This window comes from Dunckerocampus dactyliophorus, chromosome 19, assembly GCF_027744805.1.
Source record: "Dunckerocampus dactyliophorus isolate RoL2022-P2 chromosome 19, RoL_Ddac_1.1, whole genome shotgun sequence".
NCBI classification, from domain to species: Eukaryota; Metazoa; Chordata; class Actinopteri; order Syngnathiformes; family Syngnathidae; genus Dunckerocampus; species Dunckerocampus dactyliophorus.
The window spans coordinates 12,727,963-12,755,626 of NC_072837.1; the positions used below are offsets into that span (position 1 = coordinate 12,727,963).

Genomic DNA, 27,664 nt, shown 5'->3' on the forward strand with positions numbered 1-27,664 from the left:
CACTTTCAAAATAAAACATCATGGAAATTATTTTTTCTTTCTGTCATAAATAAAAGCAGGCATGACAGAAGAATAAAGCTAATAATAAATATAATAAATAAATAAGATGAAGGCAAGCATAATAAAGCAAGTTGAAGACTCTTCTGCCTTATATGTAGCAAACATCAACTGCTTGTATTGTTTTTTTGAATTTTGCTCATTTCGGTACATTGTTTGACTTCCTTGCTCAATCCGTTCCACCATTTACTGAAATGCTGTGGGTTTTCAGCCATCAGATGAAGAACAAATGTTGCTTTATTCGATATTGAAGCATATTTTAATATTCTAGGATGTTGTCCATAGCAAATGACATGTTCTTCACCATCGTGTAGCTCAGGTGTTTGTCCGCGGACACACACCCACGCCTCCTCCACTGGAATTGTTGGGGTTTATTCAGATCATTTCGTATCCTTCCAGGTCCAAGTCCGTAGTACTTTTTGTTAGCATGAATCCAAGTTCGGGAGATTGCAATTACTTTGAAGGGTTCAAATGTTGTTTGTCATTAAAGTCTGCATACATGCTTCTTGCTGTTGATGTGGATAATGGAGAACTTATTGCCGATATTAAATTTATTGTTGTATTGATAACAACAGTCACTTGTAATGTGAAAAAAGAATTGTCGGGATCGATGTCTTTTTCCAAATCCAATTGTTTGTGATCTGTGAAACAAAAAGTGTCCAATTGTAAAACTTCTTGTGGCGTATTAAAGCTCGATCCTTGATGTCTTTGACAACAAGAACTCTGGCCTCTGGTCCTCCAAGATTTTGCAGTTTGCACTCCATGTTCCTTGGATGCTTCCTTGCTTCCTCAGATCACGTGCTCTCTTAGCCATTTCAGCATTTCGCTTTGTCAGCTGCTCATTCTTGTAGACCAGGGGTAGGGAACCTACGGCTCGGGAGCCAGATGTGGCTCTTTTGATGACTGCATCTGGCTCTCAGACATTTCTTAACACCATAAAATGCGTTTATTTTAATTTGTTTTCCTGACTTTTTAAAGTAAATCATTACAGAAATCACAGTGTTAAAAATAACAAAAAATATGCATTCTAATGCAGCCATTTTATTTTCTAGCGCAATGCCGGCTTCTTTCCCATGTTTTCCGTGTCAGACACCAAAACTTGATCATTACTGGGGTCGTCCCTCCATTAATCAAATAGTCAGCTAGCTAATTGTGCAGAGACAACACTTTTGACGAAAAAGAAAAGGAAAGAAAGATACGGAGTAGGGCGCAAGACCATGCAGCACCAGAAGTCGCATTAATGGTACAAGTAATTTATTAATAACTATTGGTTAGCTTCAATATAACAACATTATTACAAAGAATACATTCAGAGACTAATTATATTCTAAAATTGTTAGTCTTCCTTAAATACACACACATTTGGTTGCATTCGGTGTTAAAAGATATGATATGGCTCTCACGGAAATACATTTTAAAATACGTGGCTTTCATGGCTCTCTTTGCCAAAAAGTTTCCCGAACCCTGATGTAGACGTTTGTTCCTTTCAGCTTCTTTCCTTGTTTCAGCAGTGCAGTCTTGGATTTCCCGTTAGTGAACTTGAGGATGATGACGGGTGTGGTGCTGTTCCTGCCACACAGTGGGATACAGGTGTCAATAGTTGGGATGTCTACGTCCACCTCCTTGGAGGTGACAACTTGTTTCTCCGTTGAGGCGGCAGTATTCGCCACTGTCCTGGCATAGGACCTTGGTTTGATCCCAAGCCCCGTCACGACCACGTCATCCATTCGCATGTTGTGATCCATGTCATCTATGGTGGCTTTCAGTTGCTCTGTGATTTTGTCTTTTTCTTCAGACTCTTTTTTTGAGAGTGGCTCTCAGTGCTGCGTTACTTTCCTGTAATTCTTTGTTCTCCCCCCTCAGACATTGTACTCCATACGTCGAGTCCTAGGATAAGCCCATGTTTTGTTGCAGGGAGCCTACATTTTTTTGCATGGGATCCCGCTTCATCACATTCTCCTCAGTATGATCCCGCTTCTTGTGAAGTTTCAGTAGCATTGGCGCTAGGATAGCTTCTAGCTTTTGCGCCAGTCTATTTTCTAGCTTTCTCCCGATCTCCTGTAACTTCTTAGTAGATTTCCCCATTTCTACATCAACATGATTGCTCAGCTGACGCTTCCAATAGAGCATGTGCATGTGCAGGGGGTGGGGGCAGATACAGAACCCGCACCTTCCATGCTTTTAACCGAATCCGGAGTGCTTCGACTTGACCTGCTCGAGCCATCAAATCCGCTTCTTGCCTCTTTTATCTTTGGCATTATTGCGGTTCGACAACCGCCTCGAGTGTTGTCGATTAGCCGTTAGCTTGTTTTGCACCGCCTTCGGTGTTTAGTATCCGTTGTAGCCGCGAGTTTGTGTCTCTCACCAGTCCTGGTTACAGCCGGAGATGTCTCCTCAAGGAGACTCCAAGATGTTTTAGTGAGTAGCCGCCGATTCAAAGCCGCGGCTAGCTTGATAGCTTGCCTACAACGGCTGTCGGCTCCTGCTATACGTTTGTTTTGGTGAGTTCAGTCCACTCGCTGGTCCGAATTAAGGCAGAAATCGCGGCACTCCCTTCTAGAGTTGTACTATCAAGCTATGGTCAGGAATAGTCACAAAAAGTTTAAAACTCCGGTAATAAGACACGGAGCTCTTTCCGCACAACAGGAAGTGACGTCATGACTTGAAGTTGTAAAGTAAAGTAAAGTGCCGCCTGTAGCCATGGCTTTCAAATCATGTTTGTTGAAGTAGTAATAATAAAATAATAGATTCCGATAAAGTGTTGCTGCTTGCTATTTTTGTTTAAATGTAGTAATTGTGTTTCGATATAAAAGCTTCATTTTGTGTTTAATTCTATTTATTTGCTCACTTGCAATACAACAAGAAAACAACAACTATTCCAGTAGCACAGAGAATATTAACAAATGCTCGCTATTAGTTCTTCTTCACTGCAACTTTATATGGCAGGGGTGTCCAAAGTGTGATCCGGGAGCCTTTTGTGGCCACACCTGGCTTTTCATTGGCCTGCGTCGTAAAAATAAAGTCATGCAATTTAAAATAAGAAAATAAAAGATTACTAGAAAAAACTTGACATACAAATGGAATATTAGAAGATACGACACCAGTACTAATAACTAAACACAAAGCTGAGATGTTTTTTTTCTTTATATTTATGTAGCTGCTTAGCATATCTTGACATTATCAAATATTTGTGTCCACTTATTACTCCTGTATTTATTTATTTATTTGTTTATGGAGTCATTTATTTTTTTTTTTTATTATTTGTAATTGATATTCATTATTTAACAGGGTAATCACGGGTATTGTTCAGTAATTGCTAAGACATGGAGAGGGGATAGGATTAATTCAAGGGTGTTCAAAGTGCGGCCCGGGGGCCATTTGCAGCCCGCAGGTGCTTTTTTTTTTTTGGAAACATATAATATAACAAGAAAACTAAAAAAAAAAAAAAAAGCAAAAATGGAAAAATCAGCAGTACTTTTACAATAATTAAGTCAAAATATTAACAGAAAAGGTCAACATTTTTATGAGAATAACGTTGTGATATTGTGAGGAAAATTAACGTCATTTCAGTAGCGTGAAGTTGAAATATTCAAGAAGAAAGACATTTTTAAAGCCATAACTACGAGAAGAAAATTCATGGGAAGAAAGTTGAAATAGAAAAAAACAGCAGCAAAAATGAACCAAACAGCTGTAATTTTACAAGACAAAATATTAAGAGGAAAAAAGCCATAATCTAACAAGAAAAAGTCACAATTTTCCGAGAATAAACTCATAACATTATGAGAAAAAAAATTTGTCATTTTAGTAGCATAAGGTTGGAATATTAAAGAAAAAATATGAGAAACAAAGCAAACAAAATAAAGCTGCCATTTTTGAAAATTAAATTATTCAAATTAACTTTAACCTTGTGAAAGTGGATCTTTCATTTTTTTGGAGTGGAAAGGATTTTGGGTGGTGTTCATTGCTAACGTGATCAGGTTCCAACTTACTGTAGACGTATATCACATAGACACGCAGACAATGTTTGATTAGCATAAGAGGACATGGACGAAGACACATTGTGGATACAATATGAAGACACAGACGTTACACACTGAAGTGCCCAAGTGCTTTGTACTGTATAACATTGAAGTATAGCAAATGAAGGCAATTTTACACTCATCTCAGCAGTATTAATAGCAGCGCTACTTGAAGGAACTGTGCAAATCAAATAGGAGCACCGTGGGGTCCTGCGGTCCAAGCACGGACTACAAAGGTTAAAGTTGCAACCCTGGCAGATGATCCTCTTCTTGAAAGATTCTTCTCATGAGCAGTTTGGAGTATCCAAGAGTCTTGAAAAGACTCTACTTGGCGTATTTCAGTGCTCTCTGGAAACAAGACAACATTGATGACATTCCGTGCAAACATCCAAAATACACTTCAAAGCAATACTAGTCTCATTGTGTGTAGTATTTGTATTGTAGTGCCACAACAAATACTACACACTACACGGAACGCTCCTGGGATTTTTGCTTCGGATTAGTAAATAGTTGCATGCAGACGGGAACGAATCACTGGGTGAAAACGATGTAATACATAAGGCACACCTACCTGTGGCGCTGTAAACAGAAGCACAGACAGAAGTACGTGACACCAAAACTATCGGAGAAGAAAGAACACTTGCGCATAAAGTCCGTCGTCTTCCGCTTCTCAGGGCTTGTCTGGACTGACAACAAAGTGGAATTACTTCTGGGAGTCACGTTGCAGTATTAGACAAAAAAATATCAGGAGAATGTTGACTGGGGTGAGTCATGCCATTCGATGTTGGTTGGCCAGCTCGTCACTTCTGGTCACGTGACGGCAAAGTCATCGTTTTCAGAAAGTAGCGGTTTGCTTGTCTACACGGCAACGAGATTTTCCCATTCTGGAGGCCACTCTAAAAAAAATACAGTTTCAGGGAACCCAGAATGCCGTTTCCGAGAGGATGAAAGGCTGAAAGGATAAAATTGTCCGTTTTGACCTGAAAACGGTGCAGTGTGGACAATTTCTTTGAAATGGACCCCAGAGGTCACGTTTTATCATTTAAAAAGCGCACCATTGTTGTGTCATCCCCATCCTAACCTCCAGCTTTCTGTGAACGGATACAAGACTGGGAAATGTCCTACACCAGTTTGCTTCAGTTCTGCTGAAAGGAATTATGACGTTCTTAATCATCAGGTGGTGACCATCATCCTCCCGCTGCAGGAGTGGAGGCAGTGGTTAGGGTTCCACCACGGATGATAAGAACCTGGCATACATCAGATCAGCTCAACGCTTGACAGGCATGCTGGTCCCGTTTTAGCACCCGTTTCAACCTCTCCATCACCTACAGACCTAGCTCTGAGGGTGAGGACTCATTTCCTGTGTCCATCATACCTGTGGCCCGAGTTTTGGGTGCGCTCCAGTGGGAATTGTTAAAGTGGGTGGCCAGAGACACCAAGGACATTGAGGTACCTAAAGGCTGTCCCCAAGACAGAGTGTTTCTTCCTGAAGAGGCCAGATCTGACTTTCTCCAGTGGGGACATGCCTCCAAGATTGCCTGTCATCCAGGGGATGGCCGCACCCAGGTCATCATTGCTCAGCAGTTCTGGTGGGCCTCAGTGGAAAAGGACATTAAGTAGCTTGTTTCTGTATGTGCCCGCAGCAAGTCCTCTCACTTGCCTCCTGCTGGTCTACTTAAGCCACTGATCCATCCCATCCCACCCTTTGTCCCACTTTGCTCTGGACTTTGTCACAGGTCTACCGGTATCCCGAAGTAACACTGTCATTCTGAATGTCACTGATCATTTTTCCAAAATGGCCCATTTCATAGGTCTTTGCAAGCTTCTTTTGTCGCTGGATACGGCACGACTTCTGGTTAGGCATGTGTTCCGCATCCATGGCATCCCGTGTGGCCTGGTGTCGGATGCAGGTCCTCAATTCATCTCTCAAATATGGAAAGTTCTTCAAGGCCTTCCGCACTTCAGTCATCCTGTCTTCCAGGTACTATTGGACCAGGTATTCATTGGACCAATGTGGTCTCGTTCATCAACCCATCTTCCATCTGACTCAAATTGCCTCTCTCTCTCAAGATTCATTCAGTGTTCCACGTTTCCAAGGTCAAGTCATTCTCCACCAGCCGCCACAGCCTTCCGACAGTGCCTTCTCCGCCGCCATGTCTGGTCGATGATGACCAATTTACATGGTGAGGTCTATTTTAGACTCCAGAAGGAGTATAATACCTGGTATCTGTCCCTTATTTGCATCTTCTGCTCGTCACGTTCAGGTAAACCAGGTGAGCCGCCAGGGGGCGTCCTTCAGGAGGGGGGATACTATCATGAACCTGGCTGTGTTAGTCTTGCTGGAGCTCTCTTCTCTTTGTTACAGTACCTTTTATGGAATTCCTGGGGCAGAACCACCTGCTGCCCATCTCCAATCAGGCCTTTATCAGCATGGTTTTTGCCACACACTGATGCCAAACAGCCTTATACTCTGCACCACTCTATGATGTTAGTCTTGCTCCTTGCCTTTCCTCGTTATTTTGCTCTTTGTATTTTTGCCTTCCCTTGCTTTGTTTTATACTTCTATTTTTGTGTGGCTTTGCCCTAGCTTGTGCTGTGATTTTTTTGCTATACTTTTTCCCTCGCTGCAGCCACCTGTTGTTCATCTTTTTGTGACTTGCTTGTATTCGCGTTTGACGTGTCCTTTTGCTCGTAAACCTTTTTACCTTACCGAGTGTCTTCTTTGAGGTCCAAACAGACGGCTGTGCCGCCTTTGTGACAGGTTTAATGAATAACACACAACAAACACGTCAAAATCACATACAATGAACCAGAAAACACTGAAGTCCACGCATGCTCCATAAGAAACCTACTAATTACCAATGAGGACCAGCTCTAAAAGGAATAAAGAGAACTCAAAATAGCACAAAACAGTAAACGAATGTACAAAATAAGAGCACATGATAAGAAACAGGGAAAAACAAAACGAAAGAGTTTGTGTCACAATGTGCTAGTGACTACCATTTGTTGTGGCTGTCACTGCGTGGTACCTGCCTTCTTCTGGCTTGGTTCTCCTTTTTTGTTGCAGTTACACCTTAAGCGGGCTGGAGGCGGGGACGCTGGGCACACCTGCTAATTACCCGATACTCATTTAAGCCGACTACCCACAGCTGGCAGCCGCTGGTTTATTGTTTCGCCTCTGCTGGCTACACACCCGAGTGCTTCTGCTACCAATCGTTGTTCCATGCCCATTTGGACCTGCCGCCTCCCTGCCGTCCAGCTAACTCCTGAGTTTGTACTTTTCTTCATGGTGTAACTTTCATTTGCCTTTTGTCTCTGTTTTTTGCCACAACACCATCGCTTTCTGTTTTTGGAACTACTCTCTCTTGCACTTTTTGTCATTAAAAGTCCTGAATCACCACACGAACTCTAAGCCTCTGCATCTGGGGTCCTAACCACACCGAGAACCTGACAGAATAAACCAGCCAGCAATGGACCCCGCGGAGCCCGAGCCCATTAAATTGACGCTGCGTCACCAGGCTCAACGCCTGGGCAGACAAGAGGAACAACTTAATGCTTTGGGTTCGTGCATTAAAAGCCTAGCTGACCAACAAGACGCTCGCATGCAGGCTCTGGAGACACAGCTCGGCGCGTTGGTCGCAACCCTACAGCAAGGATCTTCCACCACCACACCACCCGCTAACCCTGAAATACCCACAGAACATTCGCCCTCGTCAGACGCCATCTTACCTGCGCTCGGCTCAGTGCTGTCCAAACCCGAGAGGTTCTCCGGCGAGTCCGGTGAGGTACACACCTTCCTCACTCAATGCGAGCTCCACTTCGAGCTGCAGGCGGCTGCCTTCCGCTCCGAGCGGGCACGGATCGCCTTCATCATTTCCCATCTGACTGGCAAAGCAGGGGAGTGGGCCACGGCGGAATGGAGCCGCCGATCTCCCACTTGCTCGTCCTATTCAGCCTTCACCAGGGCGATGGAACAGGTATTCCAACGGACTCCTCCCGGGCGCGACGCAGCACGCACCCTACTGCGGATAAGTCAGGGACGCCGCAGCGCCATCGACTACGCCATCGAGTTCCGCGCACTTGCGGCAAAAAGTGATTGGAACGCCACGGCCCTGCTGGATGCATTTTTTACTGGCCTGGCCGATCCCATCAAGGACCAGATGATTCCGCTGGAGACCCCGGCAAACCTCGACGACCTCATCGCCTTGGCTGTCCGCATCGAAAAGCGCCTCAGCGACCGCCATGCGGACCGGGGACGCGGCACCCCCGGCTACAGCCGCGGCGATTACAAGTTCCAACAGACACCGCCCCGGCCATCCGCCTACATGGAATCCACTCCTGCACCTCGGCTCGACGAACCTATGCAGCTGGGAGGGAGTCGTCTCACTCCTGCGGAGAGGAATCGCCGCAAGCTCCTCCGCTTGTGCATCTACTGCGGCCAGGCAGGTCATTCCCTCTCCAGCTGTCCGGTCCGTCCCGACAGCCCACGCACCCAAGCTGCACATCCACGCTCTCCAAGCGCGTCCGGAGACACGCCCCCCAGGATGACGTCAGCGCCTGACGCGGCTGGTAGACTACAACTCCCAGGTACACTCTCCTGGTCTACCAAACAATTAGACATTAACCCTCTCATTGACTCAAGGGCAGATGACAATTTTATTGATGAGGGTTTTGTCAAACAACATGGTGTTCCCGTGGTAAAACTATCTGATACTAAAGTTGTGCGTTCCCTTGATGGGCGTCACCTTGCTACTATCACGCACCAAACCACTCCACTTCTTCTCCGCATTTCTGGTAACCACTCGGAGACCATGAGTTTCTTAGTCATTCCTTCCCGTTCAGCACCCATCGTATTAGGGCTTACCTGGTTGCTCAAACATAACCCCCACATTGATTGGGCTAAAGCCACCATTATTAATTGGAGCGTTTTTTGTCACACCCACTGTCTCAAATCAGCATGTCCACGAACTCCGCCCGCCCAGATAGAATTGCCGGAAAGAATTGATCTCACCTCGGTACCCTCAGTTTACCACGACCTCCGTGAAGCATTCAGTAAAGAAAAAGCCCAGTCACTTCCTCCTCACAGACCATATGATTGTGCCATTGAGCTACTTCCCGGTGCTACCCTCCCATCCGCACGGCTATTTAACATTTCCAAACCTGAAAGGGAAGCGTTGGAGCAGTATATTGCCACGTCTCTCGCAGCTGGCCTCATTCGTCCTTCATCGTCCCCATTAGCTGCTGGGGTTTTTTTTGTGGACAAAAAAGATAAGTCCCTCCGCCCTTGTGTAGACTACCGGGCTCTCAATGATATTACAGTAAAGAATAAATACCCATTACCGCTCATGGATTCCGCATTTAACTCCCTCCATTCCGCCAAGATATTCACTAAGCTTGACCTTCGTTCCGCCTACCATCTAGTTCGTGTCCGAGAGGGTGATGAATGGAAGACCGCGTTCAATACCCCTCTCGGACACTTTGAATATCTAGTCATGCCTTTCGGACTCACCAATGCTCCAGCCGTGTTCCAAAGCTTTATAAATGACGTCCTGCGAGACATGCTCGGCCGCTTTATTTTCGTTTATTTGGACGATGTTCTAATTTTTTCATCCTCACTCGAGGAACACACCCAGCACGTTCGTCTGGTCCTCCAAAGGCTACTTGAGAACAAATTATTTGTTAAGGCAGAGAAATGTTCCTTCCACTCGTCGTCCGTTTCCTTTCTGGGGTTCATTGTGGAACAAGGCCAAGTTAGTCCCGACCCAGCCAAGATCCAGGCTGTGGTCGACTGGCCCGTTCCTACATCAAGGAAGCTTCTTCAAAGGTTCCTAGGCTTTGCCAATTTCTATCGCCGATTTATTAGGAATTTTAGCCGGGTCGCAGAACCAATGACGAAGCTCACATCTGTTAAAGTTCCTTTTAGGTGGACCCCAGAGGCAGACGCAGCATTTAGTAAGCTAAAATCTTTATTCACCTCGGTTCCTGTGCTCATTCACCCTAACCCCTCCTCTCAATTCATTGTCGAGGTTGATGCGTCAGACACCGGCGTAGGGGCCGTCCTCTCCCAGCGCTCGAGCGACGACCAGAGGCTCCACCTCTGTGCCTTCTTCTCCCGCCGCCTGACCCCGGCCGAACGCAACTAAGACATTGGCAACAGAGAATTATTGGCACTCATCCTGGCGTTGCAAGAGTGGAGGCACTGGCTCGAGGGTGCTGAACTCCCGTTCATTGTTCACACTGACCACAAAAACCTGTCATACCTCCGCTCCGCTCAGCGTCTCAATCCCCGACAAGCACGATGGGCCCTTTTCCTCACCCGATTCAATTTCACCCTGACCTACCGCCCGGGCTCCCAAAACACCAAGCCCGACGCCCTCTCCCGGCTACACGCACCGGCCCCGGAGCAACCCCGCCAGGAATACATCGTCCCCCAGTCCCGGATCCTGGGTGCCCTTCAGTGGGATATCGAGCGGCGGGTGGCCAACGCTGCTGAAGAAATCTCCACCCCTGAAGGTTGTCTGGCGGCACGGCTGTTTGTCGTCCCGGGACTCCGCTCCGAGGTCCTCCGGTGGGCCCATGAGTCCAAGGTAGCATGCCACCCCGGAGTCTCCCGCACCGCTTTCCTCCTGGCGCAACGGTTCTGGTGGCCGTCATTCCGAGCGGACGTCCAGAAGTTCGTGGCCGCCTGCCCAGTCTGCGCGCGGAACAAGCCATCTCATCTGGCTCCAGCGGGCTTCCTGCGACCGCTCCCCATCCCCTCCCGCCCATGGTCCCACATAGCACTGGACTTCGTGACAGGACTTCCACCATCTAACGGAAATACAGTCGTCCTCACCATAGTTGATCGCTTTTCGAAAATGGCTCACTTTATAGCACTCCCGAAGCTCCCCTCGGCCCTGGAGACAGCAGACTTACTAGTCTCTCACGCCTTGAGACTGCATGGAATCCCCCTGGATGTGGTCTCAGACAGGGGACCACAATTTACATCTGCTGTCTGGAAGGCGTTCTGCAATCATCCACAGAGCAACGGTCAAACCGAGAGAGCCAATCAGGACCTGGAGGCGGCCATCCGCTGTGTTTGCCATCAACAGCCCGCCTCCTGGTCCCTCAACCTGCCGTGGATCGAGTATGCTCGCAACACCTTGGTCTGCTCCGCCACGGGCCTGTCCCCGTTCCACGTCGCCTATGGTTACCAGCCTCCGGCATTCCCATCCCTGGAATCAGAGGTGACAGTCCCCTCTGTGGCCGCCCACCTACAACGGGCCCGCCGGGCCTGGCGCAACACACGGGCAGCCCTTGGTCGGACATCAGAGCGCAACCAACGCCTAGCCAACCGCCACCGCTCAGTCGCCCCTGATTACAAGCCAGGACAGAGGGTGTGGCTTTCTTCCCGTGATTTACCCCTCCATGTTGACTCAAAGAAGCTCCAGCCCAGATTCATCGGCCCTTACCCCGTGGATCGTGTCCTGAACCCCTCCGCTGTTCGACTCCGTCTGCCAGAATCCCTCAGGATACATCCGGTTTTTCATGTTTCACTCCTTAAACCAGTTACCACCAGCAACCTCAGCCCTCCGGAGGTGCCTCCCCCTCACCCCAGGATGATTGAAGGCCACCCAGCATTCACGGTCAAGGCCATTTTGGACGTGAGAAGAAGGGCAGGGGTTTCCAGTATTTGGTTGACTGGGAGGGGTACGGCCCCGAGGATCGTTCATGGATTTCCCGGTCCCTCATTCTCGACCCCACCCTCATTTCGGACTTTCACAAGCGTTTCCCAGAGAAGCCAGGTAAGCCGCCGGGTGGTGCCCATTAAGGGGGGGGATACTGTCACAATGTGCTAGTGACTACCATTTGTTGTGGCTGTCACTGCGTGGTACCTGCCTTCTTCTGGCTTGTTTCTCCTTTTTTGTTGCAGTTACACCTTAAGCGGGCTGGAGGCGGGGACGCTGGGCACACCTGTTGCTAATTACCCGATACTCATTTAAGCCGACTACCCACAGCTGGCAGCCGCTGGTTTATTGTTTCGCCTCTGCTGGCTACACACCCGAGTGCTTCTGCTACCAATCGTTGTTCCATGCCCATTTGGACCTGCCGCCTCCCTGCCGTCCAGCTAACTCCTGAGTTTGTACTTTTCTTCATGGTGTAACTTTCATTTGCCTTTTGTCTCTGTTTTTTGCCACAACACCATCGCTTTCTGTTTTTGGAACTACTCTCTCTTGCACTTTTTGTCATTAAAAGTCCTGAATCACCACACGAACTCTAAGCCTCTGCATCTGGGGTCTAACCACACCGAGAACCTGACAAGTTTGAGCTGTAAAGCAGGGCATGATATTCGCCATTAAAAAACAATCTTGTAAGAAATTGGAGAATAAGAAGGACGTGACGTTGCCTCGAAAACCCCCTGTCTCGGAACAACACATGAAATACGTTGTTTTCATATTGTTGTGGTGCATTTTTTGCATTTTCTGTTGTTGCTATATATTTTTGGATATTATGCCCGCTCTTTGTGTGGCAGACTTTTGCTTGGACCCTCCTGCAGATGGAGTAAGTCTGTTCAGGTATTGTGTTCGGCACAATTCAAGGACAGTTTTTGATACTGCACCTCAGATGGACTCGGCGCGAGTGAAAACACAATAGAAGAAGTTTGACCGTGGAAAAGCATGCCAAGATGGCAGTAAGTAAACCCACATTTTTTTCTACTAGACATAGTCTGAGAATAATAATATGGATTTTCCTACCAAATTTCAAGGCAAGCTAAATGGGGACAGGTGCTCACTCGTCTTGTAACTGGCAGTCTCTGCATAGATATGGCTGTGTCAATCACTGCCAGTCAAACAAAATGTCTGTTGTGGCACATTTTTATGTTTGTCATGAGTACTTCAAGGTGTTATTTATCTTATATTCTGTATTTATTTGTTCATTATACAATGTTTCTATCAGTTTGATGATGTTATTTAATAATAATGACAATAATGTATTTCATTTATATAGCACATTTCTAGTCATCCAGCGTGCTTTACACTGAGAGACAATTATTTATTCACTACACAGTCACACTCTGGTGGTGGTAATCTACATCTGTAGTCACAGCTGCCTGGGGCAAACAGACAGAAACATGACAGGCAAGGTGTAGGATTAAATGAACTCTGCTTCTTCCTTCCTTTCCTCCTTTCGGACATGTTGAATTGTGCACGTGATGACTACAATGTAACTTTGTTAAGCGTGTTCTACATAAACAATGCCGTTACCGTTACCATGGTGAGGATTGCTGTGATTAGCTGAGATGTATTAACCAGTGTTTTTTCTCAATACTTCCCATGTAAAGGTGCTGTAGATGTCTATGTACGTACCTTGTGAGCATTGTCTGCAAGCTGATGGGCTGCGTGCACCAGCCCCAGAGTCTTGTCCTCAGCTGGAGTCAGTCTGTCCCCGCGCTCGCCCAGAGCCACGTTCATGCGATGGACAACATTACCCACAGCGCCCCCTGCTGCCCGCGCTTCAGCCTGACCTGCTGATGCACAAAAAATATATCAGCTACGGTCTAGCGAAGTGAAACATATCAGGGTTATCTTGGACAAATCCTTACAGAGCATTCCTTACAACATTTGTAAATACATTTAGCAGCTCCTAAATCATTGGTTCCCAAACGTTTAACAGTCGCGTACACCTTCAGACATTTCACCTGAAGCCATGTACTCCCGACTCCTGCACAATTAAAAAACATATACTCAAAAAACCTTAATTAACTTGAAATATTGAACATCATTAATTCATTTTGTAGTAATTCCGGGTCAAATGTGTATTTTGCATGGTCACATTTTGATAAAGTTTGACATGAGCACTGATAAATAGATAGATAATCATCCTCCATCCATCCATCTTCTACCGCTTGTCCGAGATCGGCTTGCGGGGGCAGCAGCCTAAGCAAGGAGGCCCAGACTTCCCTCTCCCCGGCCACTTCATCCAGCTCCTGCAGGTGGAACCCAAGGCGTTCCCAGGCCAGTTGGGAGACATAGTCTCTCCAACATGTCCTGGGTCTTCCCCGAGGCCTTCTACCAGTCGGACAGTCCCTGAACACCTCCTTCCCTTCCCGATCTCCTGACTGTGTGGCCAACATGCTAACCACTAGGTGACTAGGCTCCCCTAGCACCGGAACAAATTTACAGCAACACACGAGCATAAGTCTTATTTTCTTTATTATTTTCTTTCTTATTATGTCTACTATAGTGGGTAGTAGGTTAAGGTGTTAAAGTGACTATAGGGTTGTTATTTCATGTCTAGAGGGCTCTAATAATGTTACAAACCATACAGGTTTTCTATTCTCTAATTATGAAAATATTCCATTTATAAATAAGGAATCGCGGAAATTCACTTATCACGGTCTGGAACCATTTAACAAGGGATTACTGTCATGTTTTCCAGTGAGGGCCACAGTTTTATATATAAGTTATATATACTTCAAGAAAAAGCTGCATCTCAGCTTTGTGATATAAGTGAAAAAGCCCATTATTTGTATGAATTTGCTTTGCTCTTGCTCTTTTTTCCCCCAATTTTTGCTGTTTTTTTAATTACATTTATTATACTTCAACTTTTTTCTTATATAATCTTTGTAAATTTTCTTCTTGTAATACTATTGCTTTATTCTCATAATATTTTGTTCTTATTCCCATACTATTCTAACTTTTGCCGCAACCTAATTTTGTTGTTTGTTTCTCACAATATTATGAAAAAAAAAATAAATTCTTAAATCTTTCAACTCAAAATGACATTATTTTTTCCCATAATATTAGAAGATTATTCCTGTTAAATTGCAACTTTTTTCTCGAAATATTTTCACTTTATTCTCGTAAAATTACAGCTGTTATTTCAATTTCTGCAGTTGTTTTTTCAATTTTCCAACATTTTCTTCTGGTAACTATGACTTTATTCCCATAATATCACTTTTTCCATAACTTAATTTTCCACAAATTACTATTTTGTTTTGTTTGTTTCTCATAAAATTACGACTGCGTCTTTTATTGCTCCTAAAATCACATTATTTTTTTATCATATATAAAATATTCTTGTTAAATGACAACTTTTTCTCATTCAATTTTTCTTAAGATTTTTACTTTATTTTTGTAAAATGACTGCTGATTTTTCTTTTTTTGCTGTTGTTGGTGTTTTTTTTTAAAGTTTTCTTGTTCAATTACATTTTTAGAATGTGCTGCAGGTCAACAAAAAAAAACAGCAAACAGCTGTGGGCTGCAAATGACCCCCGGGGGCCACACGTTGGACACCCCTGCTGTATAAGCTAGTCTCCTAAGAAGGGTTGAAATGACTCCTTCAGGGCCCAGTATGAATAAGACATGATGAAATATTGTAAATATCAGCCATTTTTAGGTAGTAGTCTCACTTTATCTTTTCCATGCTTCCTTTTTCAATAAAATGTTCATATTTCATGTAACAACTCAGCCAACAAGGATTACGACACCATAAGACTTTGATACTTGCAGCACAAAACATGCAGATTGGATCTGCTTAGCTGACCTTTGAAGTGCATCCAAAGTGGGACTGGCTGCGTGTTGCATCCTGGCATCTCTCCCAGGCATTACACTCCGCTGTCAGAGGGGTTCATGGTACACCACGCTCCCTCTCGCAGCACACTGAGCGCCCTAAACACCAGCTTCTGTACGGTATTGTATGGGCTCCACCTCTCCCAAATCAACAAAGTCGCCACTCATGTGACTGCACCCTCAGCCCCCACCACCGAGCACAAAGACGCCTTTCAGCGGCAACTAGGTGCAGCACGGACAAGACAATAAACAATAGACAAAAACACAAAAAACATCCCAACAGACGCATATCATAGACAAAATAAAACATGGCGTCATACAGTGTTGCCAAGGGAACTTGTCACCAAACGCACTGGCATTGGCGTTTTTTAGGTAGCAGACTACCTTGTCTTCTCCGAGAATGACTACCTGATCATGGTCGAGGGGTTTGGATGCCCGAGTGACCCTAAGAGCTATGTTGTCTGGGGCTATCAGCCCCTGGGAGGGTCTCCAAAGATAGACAGAGTGTTGGAGAGAATCAAACCTCAGCTGCAGGAGGTGCAATGTGGTTTTCGCCCTGGTCATGGAACACTGGATGAGCCCTACACCCTTGCAAGGGTACTGGAGGGTGCATGGGAGTTTGTCCAACCAGTCCACATGTGCTTTGTGGACTTGGAAAAGGCATTTGATCGTGTCCCTTGGAGTGTCCTATGGGGGGGTGCTCCAGGAGTACAGGATTGGTGGCGCGCTACTACGTGCCATCCGGTCCTTGTACGACCGGACCAGGAGCCTGGTTAGGATTGCCAGCAGTAAGTCGAGCTGGTTCCTGGTGAACGTTGGCCTCCGCCAAGGTTGCCCTTTGTCACCGATTCTGTTCATAATCTTTATGGACGGAATTTCTAGGTGCAGGTGTTGAGGGCCTAGGATCCGCGGTTTGCAGATGATGCGGCCCTGATGGCTTCATCGGGCTGTGACCTTCAGTGTTTACTGGGGTGTTTCGCAGTTGAGTGTGAAGCTTCTGGCATGAGACTCAGCACCTCCAAATATGGGGCCGTGGTTCCCAATCGGAAAAGGGTGGATTGCACCCTTCGGGTTGGGAGTGAGGTCTTGGCCCTGGTGGAGGGGTTTAAGTATTTCAGGATCCTCAGGGCATTCAATCAACTGGAATACAGGAACACTGTATTTGTGAAATGCATCATCACAGCAAAGGAAGCATCATGTGTTCATTCATTACACGACACGTCACCTGACATTAGTTTGAGGGAAGAGATGCTGCCGATATCATTATATCGGTATTGGCAATGGAGTGCTGGCCAATATCGGTATACAGTAATCCCTCGTTTATGGTGGATAATAGGTTCCTTATTTATAATTAGAATATTTCGTCGAGCATAGAAAACCAGCTATAGTTTACCTACTTCTAAATTCAGTTTTTGACATTATTAGAGCCCTCTAGACATGAAATAACACCCCTATGGTCACTTTACACTCCTATTACCCAATATAATAGACATAATAATACAAAATAATTCCAAAATAAGACTTGTGTTTGTGTATGTAAATGTGTTCCGGTGGCACGGACAGGAAGTGACATCAGGGCTTCAGAGTTGGTTTATCTTGCCGTGGGTTACGGCCGTAAAAGTAGCCCGTGTTGGGCTTATTTTGCCTATTGTGAGATCATTCAAACGGGCAATAAGAGCCTCTTCTGGCGATCAAGTCTGGTGCTTGTGTGTCCCACCCAACATTACAGTGAGATTGCTGACACCTAGTGACCAGTGTTGAATACTCCATATAATCACAGTGTCTTTGAATGCATCTTCTGAATGCCTTGTATTTGTATTTTACTTCATTTAGCCATTTTCATGTTCGAAAATGCTTCATTTAGAAAAAAAATATGTCAGATTTGCTGGAATATGCATACTTTTGGACTAATAATAGGCTGTACCGAACTCCAAAACAGCATGATTGACTAATTATACTGTATATTTCAATAACCGTAGTAGGTGAAGCTGTGAAACTTGAAGCATAAAGTGGCGAGGGACTACTCTACTACTGTATAGCAGGCATCACCGACCTTTTTGAAACTGAGAGCTACTTCTTGGGTACTGATTAATGCGAAGGGCTATCACTTTGACACACACTTCTAAAATTAGCTAATTTGCTCAATTTACCTTTAACTATATGTTATTATTAATAATTAATGATACTCATCTATTGGAAGACACTGATTTGTCACTATAAATATCAACAATGATTTCATAAGAAAAGAAACAGATAAACATCAATATGCAGCACTTTATTCTATATTTTCTGTAAGTGCAAGTGTTTTTTAAATTTAACGTTTAACTTTGATTGTTTTTGTTCCTTCCCTGTTACCATGCTTGTCCTGCCTTTTGCTTACCTGCATGTACAGTAAGCTAACTTTCTGGTCTACAGCCTTTGGTTTTCAGCAGGGTTTGTAATTTTTCCTGCTAGGTTAGCAGCGCTTTTAGTTCCTGTGTAGTATTTTTCCTGCTCTTATTTTTTCAGCAGTGGTTTTTGTATCCTTTTGTGGATAAGACCCTAGTGATTTCTGTTTCTGGACTGTACATTTTTGTATGCCCTGCTGTACTCCTGCGCAGTTACCTTTTTTGTATTAAATTTTTGGTCACTACCACTGTGTCGTCTCTGCATCTTGGGGTCCATACACTGGCTTGCCCTGCTTGTGACATGATCACTTCGACAATAGTTACAAGTTGTGAAGTTGACACCAAATCGGCAGCAATTTTAACATGATCAAATGTTACATTTGATAAACACATTTAACACTCTTCTTAGCTGCCCGCAGTTGAACACCGGAGAGAGTGGAGATTACATCGGGTCCATATTCCTCGTCTTACAGTACAATTTTAGCAATTAGCATCACTGCTTCTGTGACAAACTATCTGAAAAGGCCTTATTTTTCTGAATCAAGATTTGCGTAGCCAAATGAGGCTTTGGTCGCTTTTTGGGAGTTTTTAACTGGTCTTGTGAAAGAAGATTGCTGTTTGCACAAAGCTGCCTTTAAGTCGCGGGCTCTTTCTGCTCGTAGTGCTCTGCCCTGTGGCTACTTAGCATGGTAGCTTGTGTGACACATTAGAAATGTCTCTCCACATCGTACCGCTTTGCCGTCGCCCCAGTCGCCCCGCAAATGAGACACACGCAGGCTTCTTTCACAATGGTAAAATAAAAACTCCAATTCATCGTGAAAATGATGTTTTCTTTCTTTTTTCTGCCATCTTTTTGGGCGTCATTCATGTCATTTTCACTGCTAGCTTGTTTCAACCAGTTTCTATGAGCTCCACAAATGCTACATTTTGCTCATGCGCACAATTAATGTCCTTTGAACTATACTAGGTCAGAGTTCATTTACGTTAAACATTTTTAAAGTGTTTCTTAATATATTGCCATTTCCAGTTTACATGTAAGTGTGATTTAAACAAGAATAGCAACTAAAAAAAATTTGATGCAGCTCACCGGTAAGTGGTGCTATTTTTAGAACAGGCTGGCATGCGATTCCTATGGTCCTTAGGGGCGACCTGGTGCCCGCGGGCACCGTGTTGGTGACCCCTGCTGTGTAAAAGCCAAGATGGAGCATCTCTAAATAGCATTGAGTTGTTAGGGAGTCTTGCTTTATAAATGTACCAACTGAAAGGGAGCGTACGCTGGACATTCTGCTGAAGTGGACCTCTCTAGTTGCTCCTGGTTACATGACATCATTACACTTATTCCTAGTACTCGTCACTCAAATAGGACCTTGTCGTAGCACGAAAAAAAAACACGATTACCTTTGCTCAGTGAGCGTCTTTGCTGTGCAATGATGCTGTTCTTCAAATGATTGAAGAAGGCTTTGCAGCGGTAGATGAACAGGTTCATGGTGGAGGCATCTGACGAAGGAAACAAGAAAGTCAAGGATTTCCACAGTTTGTATCCTGTCAAGTCAGTGTTAGGAATATATCGCCATGTGAACGACATCACAACGTCGCGAGGCACGTTACACAGGATGTCTATTGGTAGTAAAGTATCAGTGTGACTAGAAGTACAGTGCAGTATTCCCTTGTTTATCGCGGGGTGTCGGTTCCCAATATAGTCCGCAATAAGTGAAATCCTACTTTATTTGTTTACAATTATACTTGTAGATGTTTTAAGGCTTTAAAACCCCTCACAATAACATTTTCTCACATTTTAAACACTCTTCAAGTTTAAATTTCGTTTGAATTTTAATGATCGATCTACTAGATTGGACACAATAAATTATTGACTCACGTGGATTTACTCCTGACCGTGACTCGTCGTGGCACCGTTTGGCTAGAGCGTTTTTCTATCCTTGTTAAAACACGTTGCTCCTGCAGTCGTCCTACCCTTTGCACCGAAGCGTCATTTGGTCGGCTAGCTGCTTCGTCGTCTTCTTCTATTGTTTATTGGCGGTCAGCAAGCAACTCATGCAGTTTGCTAGTTTGCTAGCGACGGGGGGCGAAGGAGATTGATTGACAATGGTCTACAGTCAATCAGGACGTAGAACACAATGGGCGGGTTCTCCCTTGGCCAATAAGGACTGTTGTGGCTCTATATATACTCTTGTTTACTGTGGGTTCCTAATATGCTCGTACAGGCACGTAAACACTCTGAGACACAACGCCCTCTACTGGTAGCAGTAGTAAATACAATGACAAACACATACAACAGAGCACCAGTAGTTTGTTTTAATACACCACAAGGACACAGAATGCAATAGACGTTCATACACTGTTAAAAAAAAGTATGCAAAATCTGCAAAACAGCGAATCCGCGAAAGGTGAACCGTGATGTAGCGGGGGAACACTGTGCTGTATGTGGTGATATTTCATTACCTCCTGTGAGTTTGGATGGGCAGTTGATGAACTCCGGTAGTCTGGGTACAACAAAGCTCTTCCGTCGGGCCTGTTGTGTTCTGGATAAAGGGGAGGAGTCACTAGGACCAGCCTCTGCGACCTGATGGGGCCCCTGGCGGTTTGTCTTGACCAGACTTCCTGCCTTCCCCTCCCAGTAAGTCTGGCAAGCACGATACAGTATCTGGACCAGAATACACTTCTCTGCTGCAGAGCTGGCCACCCACTGATCCACCGTGTTGACAAAGACCAGGTCGAACTCGGGACTGTCCTACAGAAGAGAAGATAACGCAGTGACCAAGCTACTGCTAATCAAGCTTAAATGTCATATTTTTATTGACGTAAATAAAACGGGACCTTGTTGGGGTTGATGCCGTTGACCTGTCGTAGCTGCTCCACCACCCACTGGGACGTCCTTGTGAAGGTCGAGGTGCCACTGAACCGTTTCACCTTTGAAATGATAAGCTGGTGTGGCCTTGTGTTTGTCACTACACAGATACACAAACACAATATCCTTTACAATCAATTACGATTACGGGAAAACGCAAAAAAACCAAAATACAGCACATAATATCTGTTGCACAAAAACATAAGCCATAAGAACACAAGAAGACGTGGGTGATGCGTGAGGCAGACTCTTCTGATGGCCGTGTGTTGGATATTATATTACACCTTTAGATTCAATCTCATCGCTCGGTTCATTTTCAGTCCAATACTTTCTTATACTGTAGATGGCCTTCCTGACACACACTCACACTCACATAGCACAATTAGAGTTGCACAAGAGTCAGATATGACTAATAAGAGGCAGACACACAATAGATGCATTGTTTTCACTCATACAAGCTTAATTCTCACTTAATTCTGACTTTCACTTTCTAGAGGGGTGCGGCAACTGCTGTATAGACTTTGTGTACTTTTATTCTGGGCCCTTTGTCCATCTTCCTTGTTGATACTGTATAGAGTCCAGCGCTGTAACTACATACATTGCTGTCATTTTTAATTTTTTGTCACTTTTTATTGAGCGGTTTTCTTCAAATACAAACAAAAAAAAGTGTGTCTTTTCTTAGCAGCCTATCAATATTTCCATTTTTGTTTCTCAGTTCAAGTCTTCCTTATATATTTTATCGCTGATTGGATGTAAATATTGTCCGTTTAGTCCATTTGTCCTTGAATTGGGCCTCCTGCAGTCATAAGTGGTGTCTCAGCCTTTCCGTTATGTCAGGGGTGCGCAAACATTTAACATTTTGTATAGCAACCCATGTTATATACATTCCTGATCAAAGTCTTAAGACCAGTTGAAAAATTGCTAGAATTTGCATTTTGCACATTTGGATCTTAATGAGGTTTTAAGTAGAGCTACAATAAGCAAAAGCAAAAAGGGGGAATGAGACAAAAAACATTTGGAACTTGTAATTTAAACCAAAAAAAAAAAAAAAGAAATAGGCTGTTTATCACCTGATCAAAAGTTTAAGAAGCCAAAATCTGCTCAATATGTTCATTTTCTGTCAGGCATTCCCACTGTCATGCCCTCCTGATGGCTAAAGCTAAGACGCTTTCTCTTTTTGAACGTGGTCGAATTGTCGAGCTGCGTAAGCAAGGCCTCTCGCAGCGTGCCATTGCTGCTGAGGTTGGGAGCAGTAAGACAGTCATTCTACATTTTCCGAAAGATCCTGAGCATTATGGAACAAAAAAGTCAAGTGATAGACCCAAAAAAATCACACCTGCGCTGAGCCGGAGGATCCGATTGGCTGTCCATCAAGACACAGGGCGGTCTTCCACCCACATTAAGGCCCTTACTGGTGCCGACTGCAGCGCAATAACCATCAATAACCATAAAATAACGCTATTTGGTCATAGGCGAAAGGGCATTTATGTGCAGATACAAATAGATGGCATAGACATTGACAGGGTGAGCAAAAATACATTTCCAGACGTTTCTTTAAAAATATACAACATAAAGTAGAAAGAAATACTTCAATACTGAATAAAACAAAATTTGTTCTGGAACAAAAATCCCTCCATACTCTCTATTGTTCTCTGGTATTACCATATCTAACTTATTGTGTGGAGATATGGGGAAATAACTACAGTATAAAAGTACACTTCACTCAGTCAGTTAGGATAAACCGTAACGACGCTTACAGAGAACATACCAACCCTTTTTTCTTGAAATCACAATTATTAAAAATTGCTGATATAGTAAACCTTCAAACAGCTAAAATTATGCATACAGCGAACAATAACCTGGTAACCAAAAACGTCACACAATTTTTCTCAACAAGAGAGGAGTGGACCATCTGTCAATATCTCTTAGTATCTCCTGATGTAGTTTGCTTTGTATGAATTAGACCTCTAAATATACATTTACTTCAAAGGAAAACTGCACTTTTTGTCACGTTTCGCAGGACAGGAGCTAGCGCTTCCTGTCTTGCGCTGTTATTTTGGCAAGCTGTGCTTCCGGCTCGGTGGAAGAGGCAGGTGCTTCACTTCTGGTGCCCGCGCAGCTGTCGCCAATTAGTAGCTGTTAAAAGGCCAGCGTCGTCATACGTACGGCGCTGGCTCATTGAGTTTGTCACTCGTGCGATAACTTAGACTACCTACTTACCTGTGCCTTGGAATGTACCTGTCAGTTTTTTCCCACAGAGCTTTCCTCTCTGTCGCGTTTTGTTCCCATGTCTGATTTGTGAGTATCTGAACGATTAAAAACGTTTTATTTTTGGCACACCGTCGCCTCATCTCTGCATACTGGGGGTCAAGCACTTGACAGCCGCCACGTAGTCGTGACACTTTTTTCACAATCCATCATTCACAATCCTTATGTGAGACGTGAACACAGGTCTTTCCCATTTCTGTGCATTCTAAAAAGAGAAAAACAGCTATTAACAACTATTCCGCCTATAGAGTCCTCTAAAAAAAACCTCCAAAAAACGTCAACAATGTTTAATTTACATGACCTGCATATTAACCAAGCTACAGTGACATTGGGCCTCATTCACGAACATCTTCTTAAAAGTCTTCTTAAGAAGTGTACTTAAGAAGGCTCGGGTTGGAAACTGCGCCGCATTCACGACACGTTCTTAAGTAGGGATAATCGTTCGCACCGGTGTTCTTAGGTTGATGAATGCCAACTGCGATGCCCGTGCATGTAAGGCCTAATTTGCATAGGTCACCACCTATTATTTCCTATATAAGGTAAAAAATGTGCCGTGCGCAACAGGCAGCTGGAGGTGGAGATGGCAACGCGCAAGGGCAAGACTGAGGAGCAGCTGGACAACAAACAAAAGAAAAACTTCAATTCTACTGAAATAGAGGTGCTTTTACAAGGAGTGAGCGAACACAAGACCACCTTATTTTCACGTGTATCCACCGGTCATCAGGCCATCCAAAAAGAGTCGGCATGGAGCACCATTGCAGGAAACATAAATGCAGTTTCCACGGAGAAACGCACCACCGCAGAGATTAAAAAGAAGTGTTTTGACTTAAAATAGACTCAAAAAAAAAAGATTGGACTGCACCGGAGGGATCTGGAGGAAGCGGGAGGTGGGCCATCAATCCCAAACCAAACCATTTCGGAAACCCTAGAAAATATTTACACAATCATGATGGAAAAATAAAGGGAAGCCTGAAGCCTGAAGCGGGACATCAAATATTCGTGGCTTTCAGCAAATACATCTAATGGTCCCTATACATTCTCTCTCTGCGCAGCGCACGTCCAGCCAGGTACTTTTTTTTTGATGAATTGGGATTTGAATATATATTTATCCATGGAGTATATTTTAGTTGTTTTGATGATAAATAATTGTTGGGATATTTTATTTGCACTACATTTTTTGGGATCAGGTTGCAAAATCCATCATGAGGGCGATTGTGCATTGAAAGTGCAAGCTTTGCTTGTGCGTAAGAGTCCTCCTGAGCGTTCGTAGAATTTGTTCTTAGATCTAAGAACTGTGAGTTAAGAACACGTTTCATGAATGCCAAAAATCTTTGTAAGAAGGCTTTAAGAACACATTTGTGCGTAAGAACGTTTCGTGAATGAGGCCCATTGTTATTATAGGAGCTAACACCGAAGAACTACTTTTCTGGCATAGTGACACAGCACCTCGCTCACAAACTAAACTACTGGAGTTGCTGCATCGTCTGTGTGTTTGAATTTAATTTACCAGCCCAAGTCTTGTGCTGAAAGATACAGCCATCCCATCAGTCAGCATCCGAGTGAGTGACTGTTTTGTTCTGTTCTTATTTTGTCAATGAAACGTTTAGCACTAGTGCTACATGCTACATGTTTCACTATAACTGAATCTGCATTTTTTTCTCCTTTAATAACAAAAAGTTTCATATAAAAAATGCATTTTGTGTTCAAGTTGTTGGCTGTAGCGAGTCTGTCTAGGGAGGGGCGATCGCTGTGTGCGACTGACCAATCACAGAGTGTGAGGAGTAATACAAGTAGTTACCCAATGAGGATTTTCCTTCATCGCGATTACGGATAATGACGAACTGTACTCGTTTCATGCCCGTACTCGGCAAAATGCATTATCCATAACGGATACTCATCTAAAACGAGTACCTGGCTCATCCCTAGCCGCGACCATCATGAAGGATAAAAGTGGTATCCTTTAACATGTGAAAGGATCTACTCCTATGAAATGGATAGTGATATCTAAGAAGTGTAGTGGTCTCACTATTGAGACTTCCTCCTGTCAATAAGCCTGTCTCTCTCTCCCTTGCAACGCCCCTTCCAGTGTGCAAGACAACCACAGTCTCCTTTTATTACAGGTTCATTTAATTCTTTGTCTTACTGTATTTAAAATGTGCTTCATGTGTTCTATGTATCATTTGGCTATCATTAGATGGGCAACCTCCTGTACATTATATTGAACGTTCATGCTAATGTATTTCTTATTCAAAAAAAAGTCAACTTGACACGTTTTTGTGTAGTAAAATGTACTTTGTGCTTAAAATTGTGTGGTTTCACTCTCACGTTTTTCCAGAAATATATAACGTATGTTATTTTGTGGTTGAATGCGGCCTATTATTAGTAAAAAAAAAAATATTTAAGCAAAGCAATGTAATTTTTACCTGAATGAAAAACATAAAAATGGCTAAATAAAGTAAGATATAAATAAAAGGCACATCTACATCTATCTGTCTAAAACAGACACGGATGCACATGGCAATTTATTCATGCCGTTACGTTATCCAGTTCACTTTTCATTTATTATGTCATTAATTAATACATTTTTAAAAATCTTGTCACGTTTTAATCTTGCCCGATCTTTTGTCACCCCTAATGTGTCGTATTCTAAATTGGTCGCTGGGTGTCAATAACGTTACATTGATGAGACAGTAGGCACTGCAGCAAGTACTGAACAGAAACTGGAACAACAAGGAACATTCCCAATACTAACATGTATGAGTCTTACATTATGTCTTATTTTCTCTTATTATGTCTAATGTATTGGGTAAATGTAAAATAATGTTAAAACCCGAATTTAAAAGGTTGTAAACAGGTTTCCTATCCTCTAACCACAACAATATTCCATTTATTAATAAGGAACTCTACTTTATGGAAATTCACTTATCACAGTCGGGTCAGTAACCAGTTAACAGCTATAAATGAGGGATTATTGTATATTGATTGAAAATCATTTTTTAAAAATGTTAATATTTTTTAAAAACAGATTTATTTATTTATTTATTTGTTGACTAAAAAAAACATAGTTTTTTCTGTGAAGTACATAATAAACTTAATAAGTACACAAAACGTTTTTAATATTGTATATATTGCTGAGTCTTTGTACTTTTATGGGAAGGTGAGCTGGTTTAGATTGTGGTTGCAATAGTACTCCATTGCTGACGTGACACTTGTACCTGACACACAAATGAATGTTGCATAGTCGCCTTTGGATACGGGCGACAGGAAGGACATCCTCTTTTTTTTCCTCCTCCGCACCTCCACCGCCACCAGCATCCGCTCATTGCAGGGGATGAAGACATCTTTGTTGATGGCAGACTGGCTGCTCATTGTAGTCGTCAGACCTGCACAAGTCACACACACACACACGCTTGTGAAGGAAAATAATGTACCAAATCAGAATTGGCAGACTTACAGGTCACGATATCATTTTTGTGCAGTTTTTTTGTAAGAAGGTATTCAAATAGAACGTAGGAGAGCTTTTTGCAAATATTTTGCAAGGGTGTCCAACATGCAGGCTGCGGGCCATTTGCGGCCCGTGGCTGTTTTTTTTTTTTATTGGCTCTAAAAAATATAATTTAACAAGAACACAAAAAAAATAAAAAAAAATAAAAATTAAATCAGCAGTAATTTTACAAGAATAAAGTGAAAATACTATGAAGAAAATATTGTAAATGAATGACAAAAAGTCATACTTTTACGAGAATAATGAGGTAATATTATGAGAAAAATAACATTTTGGTAGCATAAAGCTGAAATATTAAAAAAATATATTTTTGTTTTATCATAATAATATAATAATGAAAGTCCTAATATCATGGTAAACAAACAAAACAAAATAATGTTGTAAATTTTGGAAAAGTAGTAAGTAAATAAGGCCAAAATATTATGGGAATAAAGCCATAATATTACGATAAGAAAATATACAAGAAGAACATTGAAATAGTTGGAAAATGTAAAAAAAAACCCAGCAGAAATAGAAAAAACAGCTGTCTTTTTTTGTAGTTGGAGCATAGAAAACCTGTTTGCAACTTTCTAAAAATGTTTTTAAACATTAGAGCCTTCCAAACATGAAATAAAACATGTATTGTCATGCTCTGCTGCCCTCTACCGATTATGTGTTGCAGCACACCCCCGAATCTGCCAGGAGGAGCTGATTGGCACACCTGAGGACAATTTACCTCCTGCCTTCTTAAGCGGCAGTCTGACTTGCAACCATTGCCAGATTGTTACCAGCTCTTCGCCTGCTACCTGCTCCTCTCAGCATAGTGCTGTTACGTCGAGCTACTTTCTGGTCCCTGCTTTGCCTCTGACTTTATGTATACCTTGTATTCCCTGCCAGGCCTTTTTCCTGCAGACTCTAGTGTTTGCTATTCCTGCTTGGTTCTCAGCAGCGTTTTGTGTTTGCCTATTTTGTCCTCTTTGCTACTGTTTTTAGTAGCTCCCTTAGTTCTCATGTTTTTTCCCCGTGACTAC

General features: G+C 43.4%; 1 protein-coding gene across 2 annotated transcripts in view; it reads right to left on the minus strand.

Annotated features, from left to right (window-relative positions):
- Positions 1-1,294: 1,294 nt before the first annotated feature.
- stxbp6l (syntaxin binding protein 6 (amisyn), like) overlaps positions 1,295-27,664 on the minus strand; it is a 30,808-nt gene continuing 4,438 nt past the window's right edge. Inside the window, exons 2-7 of one of the 2 annotated variants that reach the window (XM_054761153.1) lie at positions 26,365-26,532; positions 20,851-20,981; positions 20,476-20,764; positions 19,414-19,512; positions 13,424-13,581; positions 1,295-4,424 (exon numbers count right to left, since the gene is read on the minus strand). In XM_054761153.1, the coding sequence (XP_054617128.1) occupies positions 4,401-4,424; positions 13,424-13,581; positions 19,414-19,512; positions 20,476-20,764; positions 20,851-20,981; positions 26,365-26,518 (855 nt within the window). In that variant the 5' untranslated portion in view covers positions 26,519-26,532 and the 3' untranslated portion in view covers positions 1,295-4,400. Of the gene's footprint in view, positions 4,425-13,423; positions 13,585-19,413; positions 19,513-20,475; positions 20,765-20,850; positions 20,982-26,364; positions 26,533-27,664 lie in introns of both variants that reach the window. The other variant, XM_054761152.1, reaches the window with a different exon arrangement.